This window comes from Perkinsus marinus (assembly GCF_000006405.1).
Source record: "Perkinsus marinus ATCC 50983 genomic scaffold scf_1104296975500, whole genome shotgun sequence".
Lineage (NCBI taxonomy): Eukaryota > Perkinsozoa > Perkinsida > Perkinsidae > Perkinsus > Perkinsus marinus.
The window spans coordinates 369,809-380,256 of record NW_003200768.1 but is presented as its reverse complement, the minus strand read 5'-3'; the positions used below and the strand labels follow the sequence as shown (position 1 = coordinate 380,256).

Genomic DNA, 10,448 nt, shown 5'->3' with positions numbered 1-10,448 from the left:
AAAAACATCATAAACTCCACATACACCACATAGCAGCAGCGGCTGTACTACATCAAATCTGAACACAGAAGACTCTTCAACAGTTCACTAAGATTTATAAGCTCTACGCCATCCGAAATATGATGCCTTTCCTTGGAAACCTTTTACTGCGAGAATACAATTACAGTCAAACTATAGCGACTTTGATCATTGGAGTTTCACGACGACCCGTTTTACGCGAAGTGGCGTAAAACTCCGTGAAAAACGCAATATTCGCGGCCTGTAATAGTCGTGAAATATCTTTTTCACTAGCAATTGAATCACGGAGTTTCACCACCCTAGTGATATGAAAAAATAAACATTAGTGAAAAATATATTTCACGACAACTGCATATCACCGCGAATATTGCGCGTTTTCACCGAGTATTACGACGCCACTCCACGTAAAACGGGTGGTGCAACTCCAATAACGTCATTACCCCAACAGAGAAGTAAGCTCAGCTTCCTGAAAACAACTACCTGTTGTAATACAAAGGGAACCGCACATAGAAATCCTCATCGCCGTTGACCTTGATAACACCGCTACCACGTTGCAACACTACCTACATAGGTAAACCACACGTGTTGATGACAATGGAATTTCACCGCCCCAGTGATATGAAAAACACTAGTGAAAAACATATTTCACGACTACTGCATTCAGCGAACATCTGGTTTCCACCGAGTTTTAAGCCACTTAATATTAGAAACATATTCGACATTTTATTTCGCGAGAAACACTTGCGAACAAAGAACAACGCGTAAAACGCGTGATGTGTTTTACGTAATGTGTGGTCATTTGTCCGATGTAATTCGCTTTTTCACACAGAGTATTACACCACTTCACATAAAACGGGTGAAACTCCCCAGCAACTCACATGTGCAGTAGCCCTTTTCCTCAGGCCTCGTCCCTCAGCCCTCTCTTTCCACTCCTCACCGTTATACACGAACGACCGAGCTTCCTTGGGGTTAGTAGTAAACGCTCTCACCAGTTTATTATGGATCACTGAGTTCACCTAAATTTTACGCAGAAGTTTCACCCGTTTAACGTGAAGTGGCGTCATACTCAACTTCAAGAAAATTCAAGACGTTTATTTTTTCGTGACTAATGACTCCACGATTTAAATTATGGAATATATTTTTCATATCACTAGGGGGAAATTCCACAGTGTTTAACAAATATCTACCAATTTTTTTAGCGTCAACACAATAACAATGAAAATCGATTAGCACAGTTTCACCAGTGTTCTCTATATTTTATTTTTACTACCCAAGACCTGCTATACCATAACTCTATAAAATCATACAATTGCTATTGCATGACTTGGGTTCGATATTGGGGTTTCGCCCTAGTGATATGTAAAACACTAGTGAAAAACATAGTTTACGACTACTACAGCCGAAGAATATCGCGTTTTTCACCGAGTTTTACGCCGCTTCACGTAAAACGGGTCGTGAAACTCCAATATATAACCACACAGCATCCGACGATATCATTGACAGTATCAGAGCAAAAACTGGGGTGAAAAATCAGAAAAAAAAATTGAGAAAAAACAACCTTCCGGACAGAGAAAAAATCCAAAAATAATCAAAAAATCGATCAAAACTTCAAAATGGTGTAGTTCAACATTGGAGTTTATGTGATGTGGCGTAACACTCCGTGAAAAAAACCGATATTGGCGGTGATATGCAGTAGTCGTGAAATATATTTTTCACTAGTGTTTTTCATACCACTAGGGTGAAACTCCAGTATTACAGCTGAAACTGGGGTAAAAAATCAAAAAAATTTGGCAAAAACAACCTTCCAGACAAGAAAAAAACAAATTATTATTGAAAAATTCGATTAAAACTTCAAGACACTGTATTCATGGAAACATCACCAGAGCCCATTAGTACTACCGTATCGACCTTTTCCTCGTCCACCTCTTGCTCCTCAGCCGTTCCCTTCTCCTCCTCACCAACATGCAATACCTCAAACTCCTCCTCTGCTTTTTTGAAGCCCTCATCCATAGAATTGAAAAAGTCCTCTAATACAAAAGGAGCCGCCGAATCCGTTGAAAATGAAGGCGACTTCATAACACGCAGCTGCATTTCCCTTGTGGTGTATAAGCCCATCTCAGTCGTCAAATACAGCGCTTGATTGAGACTCAACGGCTCAGCATCTTTTCGAATTTTCTCCTCCGCCGCTTCAGCCTCCTCACCGTGTGCTGCTGTGCACATAGATCGCATCGTGAAAATTCGACAAGATCTACACAATGCTAGTCGCTGGACTCTAGGTATCAACATGTAGTAACAAAGCAAACTAAAGCTGCGGGAAAGAACCGACCACTTCTAGACGATTCCATTTTCTTGAAAAAATCACGGAATTTTCGATTCCCTTTCCAACGAGGATAGTTTCTCTCTGAAATTGGAGCTTCGAGTGCTATAGCAAGAGGAATGGATACAGTTGATTAACGTTTCACCTTAGGAATGGTACCACCCCAAACGTGTATAATTTAGTTTCCACTAAAAAAAAGAAAAATATATGATAATCATAGCCGTTTCATAGATATCTAGGCAAGCTCGATTGTCAAAACCACACCAGTTCCTCGAGCAACTTACAACCATCACATGCCAAAGCGGATCCATTTGAGCGGTCCTGAAAAGTCTATCGCCGTCACCAGGCTTATGCATCTTTAGTCACATAGAAAATGAGGAATTTCTATAAAGGAATTTTCCTTCATAGAATTTATATGGAATTTTCTAGAAAATTCGGGATCATTCTTTTTCAACCACTCCTACACTAAACCGTAGATAAAGTGCCACAGCATAACGAGAGAACTCTTCGAGAGAGCGTTTGAATATACATTTGACCTCCTCAGCTGAGCTCGGGAATACTTAGAATACAAGTGTACAAAAACCTACAGAAACCACCTCATACTCGTCGGCACATGTAGTTGACCTCACGCGTATTTCCCAGACTACGCCGAGAGAAACCCAACGCATATTCTTAAACAGTCATAAATCCTGAGACCAGTCAAGGTATAATCCGTTCGACAAATTCCGGCAGTTGATCGAATAAACTTGATTCGAATCGATCATTTTAATTTCGTCATGAACTGTCTCCAATTTATTTATCACAATGACTTACCATACCACTCATCGATCGAATCATACGAATGATATCATACCACTCCTCGATCGAATCATACGAATGATATCATACCACTCCTCGATCGAATCATACGAATGATATCATACCACTCCTCGATCGAATCATACGAATGATATCATACCACTCCTCGATCGAATCATACGAATGATATCATACCACTCCTCGATCGAATAATACGAATGATATCATACCACTCATCGATCGAATCATACGAATGATATCATACCACTCATCGATCGAATCATACGAATGATATCATACCACTCCTCGATCAAATAATACGAATGATATCATACCACTCCTCGATCGAATCATACGAATGATATCATACATCACTTTCACCTACGATATTCATATATTCCCAACTTGATTTTCTCTGCATAATCGACCGCCTCAAACGCTTCCCTCCGACATACACCACATCTATTCATATCTAAAATTGAATTTCCCAATTCTAAACCGCGGAACAATTTCCAAGGTCGTTTCGCTCCGCCTCTAGTTCAACAAAAATCGGAGCGAATATTATTGGAAAACATATACATACCACTTAGGAAGAGAGCTTGAGAGATTTACAAACCATAAAAGTTTCAATTAGCGAAATCTACCAAGTCAGACGTGAATAATTCTGCAAAGAAAACCTCCCTAGACACGACGCTTTGTGCATGCGTGCAACACAAAGCATAATTGTCTCCCTCAGGGTGCGCCACAAAACAACTGTCCCAATCACTGCTGATATCTATCCCTACTACTATGTGTTGTCACCATCGCTGTGGTATTACACAAATCCGATGCTATGTAGTTGTCCCCCCTACCGCCCTCCACCCTAATCCTGTTGAGCTCTGTACTACTAAATTCAATCTACTACTTCTCCTTTGTGTAAATGTCTTCTTTTTTTATACCATCTCAGATCGAAACGGTCCTTAATTACGAGCAATACATGATACAACAATCACATTCTCCTGCCCTAAGGCTGCGACCATCGACCTCGTCTCTTGATTCCTTCACTCCTCTTGTCCTTCATCCCTCAGCGAGTGTTTAGAACGGCTCGATTCTGCCCAAGCTGCTGTTGCTGCTTTTTCTACATATACTATCTCAACAAAAGGTAAAGCTACTCCAAGCAACTTTATAATAATAATTCTAAGGCCAAGTGTCCTCAACAATTCTGTGCCAATTAAATTGCAATCACATGTGCGGTGACACACTGAACACGTGTCACCATGTCACGAGTTACGTCGTGTCACCACTACTAAAATCCACGCCGATCTCAACAGATACCATAAACAGTATTTTCGTTAACTTGGTAGATGTTGAAACTCTCGCGTATGCATATTTCGATTCGTATACCATCTACTGCCACAACCCGACACTCTACTGAGCTAGCTGAGCAAAGGTGACAGATCTACCATCTATTAAATATTAACATGGTATACTGGAGTTTCACCCGTTTTACGTGAAGTGGCATAATACTCTGTAGAAACCCCGATGCAGTAGCCGTGAAATATGTTTTTCACTAGTGTTTTTCATATCACTAGGGTGATGAAACTCCACTGTTCTCCTCTGCTAGCCGTTCACGTCGAAATACTCGCCGAACATAAAAAATTCCGTGGAAACCCACCACAAGCAACCATACAAACCCGAATGCAATTTCGGCTGTCAACACAACAACACTCCAGCCAGTATAACGAGACATGTCTAATTCGAAGTACTGCCGAGCTTGGACTCCCTCTCCGTCTTCACCAGGCCATACAGGTCTTCCCTGAGTGATATGATGATTTTCATGCAAAAGGAGTTGTTGTGCATTATGTCTTTTCACCCCCCTGTTAAGACACAGACTACATTTACTAGCCCTTTGCGGATCTCAGCGCTAGGTGCCTTCATATATCTATTTATTACGTTGAGTAAATTTCCACGAAACCTTCCACGTTTGCGTTAATCCCTAAATATTTAAACTTTTGAGACAGACAGGAATATCGCGAGTGATGGTATCAAAAATTATAAATCTATTCCAGAATCAATCACGACTTTACTCGTGCATGTTAATGAGCAATTGTGCACATTTACTTGTGCAATTTGACCATGTGCATATTCCCCCTCCCCATACCTTGACTTAGTCAATGTAGGAATATATGTTTGGTTTCCTCAACTGAGCTCGTTAGTTTTCTCACTATATTGTGAAAAACCACACGACTTCGGATAGAAGTGTACAAAAACCTAATAGTTAATTTTCTCATAAGTTTCGAATTGTCACCAACACATGTAGTTGATCATGTGCATAGTTTTCTCAGAATTTTCATATTTTTATCAACACACGTAGTTGATGGTGTGCATGAGTTCCCTTCACACTGACTTTCTCCCCAGCAAAACCAATTCTCACCTCGTGAAGAATTCCGCAGCATAAACGACAACGTTTTCAGGACGATCCTCTAAGGCGCGACGGATGAATGTGCTGATCAACTGTCGTAATTCTGGATGAGCTTGCATGTACTGCTCGTTTGACAAAAACATGGATACCTAAAAAGTGCCTTATCCGGGCCTAAAGTGAATCTTACCATGCTGAACCTCAAGATACGCCCCTCCCCCTCCTCACCTGCTTAGCGTGAAGTTTCTTTTTCTGGTCTTCACTCAACTGAGCCTCCTTAGAGCACAGGTCTGCTACCAACCTCCCAGTTGCCCTCGGGGGCATCTTCTTAGCAGCACTGGTGGATTCCAAACTACCCGACATGTGTGAGAGCAATCTCAAAATATTAATTATCGTCACTGCTACGCAGATTCTTATTTTTGAAGTGAATCAAACAATGATTTTCCTCTAGAATAACTATGCATGCAGAAAAAATCACCACTAAAAAATTTTTTCTGCGGAAATTTGGAAACGCAAAACCAATTTTTTATCAATTCAACCGGTCGGCAAACGGTTCTTCACTTACGTCTCGAAAGAACTATGACATACACTTGTTTGACTATGCTTCGCCGAAAATTACTGTAAGCAATAATAGCTTGTGCACCGATGCGGATGGTCGCGTCGCTCCGCTACCAATTCGCACTGCAGAGATGTAACGGTGAGGCGAGCGGATCCTCCTCGCCTTTCTTATGTCATAACATGGTCACGGACTGAAGAATCTTCTGTATTTTATTCCAATCCCACCCCTCCCGGGAGCAAGTACCATAGAGGGTGCAGACACGCACTGTTGTCGGCACGCTCACTGAGTGTCACTCAGACTCTGTGTCTCTGAGCGTCTTTCCCTCATCGGTACTTCTAGAATCGGTTCGTACCGAACCGCCCCACTAGACCCACGCGACCAGGAGTGGGATATTTAATTGGCAATTTGGTGATGATCGACCATGACCACGACAACGGTGATAATTTCGTGGCGCGTGACAAAAAATCCCAAGACGCGACGACACACTGGGTCCCCAGAGACAACTTAAGAACTGCTCCTTAGGAGGCACCTCAAAAATAGGGAAAATTGTATCGTCTTATCTCTTCCGAATTTCCAACTAGAATTCCCAACGCCCTTTATTACCATAGTAGTGAAACTGAAAACTTGTCGGAGTAGTTCAATAACGCAATCTGCGCCTACTTGACATTTCTCCGGTCGAATCTTCCCTTTCACACTGTAGTGCCTGCCATCGCTCCTCCTCTCACGGTGAGGGTTCTGCTACACTGCTATTCGAAGGTTGATGAACGTTCCCATCGGGCGTTGTATATTCTGCCATTTCAGACGTGTATAGTTTTGTATCCACAAGGAAATCTTTTCCCCAGTTTGACCTTTTCCTACTATGCAGTGTCACCGCCGTGTCACCACACCCCCTCCCCCTCCGCCCTACTGCCTTACCTCTCCTGCAACAACTCCTCTCTACGACCACCCCAGTGTTTCCATGATTGATAGCAGCCGAGATTTCTCTCGTCGAACTCGAATCACCGAGAGACTTCACGACCAGATCGTGCTAAGTCTAGATGACCACGACAGAGCTCTGTGGAGGGAAGCTGAATGGGCAGTCTCGAGTAAAGGGGTTAATCACGGCACAGAGGGATGCTACTACTACCGACATAGCCCTTACCACCCCACCCGAGTAATTCGTAAAATTCCCGAAACTGTCGGAAGTTGCCGATCTGAGATTTCGATGATACCCTTCGGGGTCTTAGCCTGCCTCCAGCTCGACACGATAGAGGAGCCCCCACTACCAAGCCGTCTCAAGCCAGGTAGAAGACGCGTATGCACTAGGTCGACTTCAACTAGTAGTGACTGGGAAAGGAGTACTGAGACCGGCAGCTCCTCTGAGGGGGGCTCCTCTGATTTTTCCGCATAAGAATATGTACTATACCATGTAGCTTCTGCAAGAGGACAGTCTATTTATCACATTAACACCGAGTGAAAGTGCCCTCGGTGTAGTTTCCTTCCATGTACTACTTGTCTTCGTTTCACTGTTGTTCCTGTATTCCGACAAATAGGTGAACTTTATGTAACTTTTGTCGTTGTAAGTAGTAGACTATTGCTGCTGACCAAATGCGATTATTTATTGTACCATTGACGAAGAGGCAGAGGACATTCTGCATAGTTGTTATTTCATCCGATACATTGCAAAGGGAAACGCTTCCCCTCCCCTACTCCTTTACTTACCCCAACACCTCGGTTGAGTTCACCTTTGGAGTTTTCTCATCGCAGTTGGCGTTTTCTCATGTATGGATAATCCCCACATGAGCCTCCACTTCTACGTGACATGATTTCTGGTAGTACTTTTATAATAATCACCAACTGCTAAAGTGAAGGCCCCATGGGCATCTATCACTGCTGTCGGCCTCCCCTTCTCGTTGCAGACAGGTAGATAGTATCGATTTCCACATCGGAGCTAGTTGTCGAGGCAGGCGATCAGCGATAACCCTTACGAAGTCCCTTTCACGATGCTGCTCTTGAATATATAGCTGTGTCTCGGTTTGGTCTGCTATCGTGGACTCCACGATAGCCAGTACTCGAGTAGCCACACTCTACGACGTGGAGTGTGGCTACTCACGTAGGAAGGTCGGTCCGACAGGGGTCGTCTCGTCGGTTCTCACTACTCTCCTAGTGGAAATGAAATCATCCTTTATCGGTCTCCACACATCTAAAGTCACTTTTCTTCTTCTTTTTGCGACTGCCGTGAATACGGCTCTCATCACACCTCATTATGCAGCATGCGGGTTTAATCTCGAAAGCCTTCTCACTACTGATCAACCATAGCGGTTTTCGCGTTTTCATCCAGTCTCGCTTTACCTTTATAGCAGTTTTTCTCCAATATGACGGAGCGTCAGGCGACTGTCATCCGCATACTCGTCGATCCAGCAGCAGCATCATCTGAGTTCGGTGGCCGAGTTCTCCTCACAGGCGAGGAATGCATCAGCCTTGCAGTAGATGAGCATTCTAATATAAAGGCTCACGATGAGCTCATAGGAGATAGTGTAATACTCTCTCGTGGTGGGGTAGAATTGATAAGACCGGATGAGAAAATTTCCCCTAGCCCCAGCGAGTTCTTCAGTGACGGGTCAGAGCAAGAGTTCGATCTGCTAGTTGACAATTCCGGGCCGAGTAGCTCTCGTGGAAGCGCGACTGATGTGAACTACGTGACAATTGATCGCAACACTGGATACGTCCAGGCTCGAAAGAATATATTTTCCCCTGTGGTTTGTGAGGGTCAGCCTCGTACGTCTCCTGAGGTCGTCGAAAGGGTCCTCGCTGAGTCGGGCGAGATGGGTAGGCTATGGCTACTCAGTTTCAGCGAAGCGAATCATGCCCGAGTTTGTGCGGAGCTGCGTCGAATTTTTGGTGTTTCTGGTGCGGTCCCCATCGCGGAAATGGCCTTCCTCGGGACTATTTCGAATCTCCTGACCGGAACTAGAGTAACTCATGATGTGTTCGAGCTCATTTTTGCGAAGGTAGAGGCACGGCGGGTGATTTCGCCGATGCTGGCCGAAAGAATTTTGAAAATGGCGACGAAGGAGAGTTGGTATACAGTGGTGGCGTTGGTGGCACCTTTGCTTGGCCGCGAGTTGGACGAGTCAGAACAGACGGAAATCTTGAATTCGGTGCAGGAGGCTGATAATCTTGAGCTCCTCACTTTATCGCTGAGCATGTCGCCGGAAATCCAGCGTGAATGCGCGAATAAGTTGCTTGGGGGTATCAAAGGCGAACCTTCGGGGAAGCTGATCGGCAGAGTTTGTGAGGGGAACATGACCAGCTGTAGTCTTTTGTTGGAAACTCACACGAGGCTTGTCACGCCCTGTCTGAAAGACGTCCTTCGACAGGATACGACGGCGATCCCTACTAAATTGGGCAGGACAGTATATATGATGGGGTTGAAGAACCACGCGGTGGCCATTGAACTGTGTAGGGTCTCTGGTAGCCTTTTCAATGAGGTTTTGAAAATCATTTACGTGGAGCGTAAGGTCGAGGTAAGGAATGCCGGGATGGGCGGTATGCTCACCGCGAGTCGATCCGGCGACCTTTTGATGGCTATCGTAACGAACTGTCTCCCTGAGCTATCCGATCAGTTGTTGAGTCGGACTGATATCTCTGCGACAGTAGTGTCTATGATGTCCGACTTGGTTGAACCTCTTGATATTGTCCACGACGTGAACCTCAAGCGTTGCCTCGAAGCTTCTATCAATCTTTGCTCGAAACAGCTCGCGCACTGGAGAGCTCTTTCCCGGGCATCTCATCCTGCTGCTGCTGCTGCCCAAGAAGGTCGAAGATCTGTGCCGGTCTTGCTCGCCGAAGCCGGCTTGGCCGACCTCGCCATTTTGTTTCTAAAAAGCGGACCCGTGAGGGGAAGCTCCGTCGAAGGCGCTCTGAATACAATTAACTGTTTGTTTACGGAACTTCCACCAGCAGCAGTTTTCGCGTTGCAACAGGAGTCTCTCCCGAGGGATGTCGAGAGCCTCGCCGGTGACGCTATTCGGAGGTATCCGAAAGCCATAGTTGAACATGGAGACCCGAATGTGCTGGTCCTAGCAGTAGATGCATCGGTGAAGCGAAAGCTGCAGGGAGCATTCCAAAGTTTGCTGCGTGAGATGCCTTCAAGAGTTAAAGAGTTACTCGAGACTAGCAGCGACAGAACTGATGCAGTTCGTATGATGTGCGAGGCAGTTCTATGCGATCCCACACCAGCTTTAGTAGGGATGTTGAGGAAAATGGGCGAGAGTTCGGAGGATTTTGGTAAGACGATAAGGGTGTGTGAGATGCAGCTGGGACTGAAACCTGTGTAACATGACCAATGTGATATCCTTACTATGATGAACACTTCT

General features: G+C 44.6%; 3 protein-coding genes across 3 annotated transcripts in view; 1 reads left to right on the top strand and 2 right to left on the bottom strand.

The window, feature by feature from the left end:
* The window catches only part of Pmar_PMAR002088 (ribosomal protein S9, putative), a gene marked incomplete at its 5' end in the record, with an annotated part of 9,665 nt that extends 7,418 nt beyond the window's left edge, over positions 1–2,247 (bottom strand). Inside the window, 4 exons of the mRNA XM_002765505.1 lie at positions 7–58; positions 499–581; positions 897–1,034; positions 1,918–2,247. Of these exons, the coding sequence (XP_002765551.1) occupies positions 7–58; positions 499–581; positions 897–1,034; positions 1,918–2,247 (603 nt within the window). The remainder of the gene's footprint in view (positions 1–6; positions 59–498; positions 582–896; positions 1,035–1,917) is intronic.
* Positions 2,248–5,542: 3,295 nt separating this feature from the next.
* On the bottom strand, positions 5,543–5,894 carry Pmar_PMAR002087 (conserved hypothetical protein; the record flags this gene model as incomplete). The annotated part of the gene is made up of 2 exons (XM_002765504.1): positions 5,543–5,683; positions 5,760–5,894. 2 exons carry the CDS (start codon positions 5,892–5,894, stop codon positions 5,543–5,545), a joined length of 276 nt encoding a protein of 91 aa, XP_002765550.1.
* Positions 5,895–8,444: 2,550 nt separating this feature from the next.
* Positions 8,445–10,409, top strand: Pmar_PMAR002086 (hypothetical protein; the record flags this gene model as incomplete). The annotated part of the gene is made up of 1 exon (XM_002765503.1): positions 8,445–10,409. The coding sequence occupies one exon, from the start codon at positions 8,445–8,447 to the stop codon at positions 10,407–10,409; it is 1,965 nt and encodes a 654-aa protein (XP_002765549.1).
* Between the last annotated feature and the right edge of the window lie 39 nt (positions 10,410–10,448).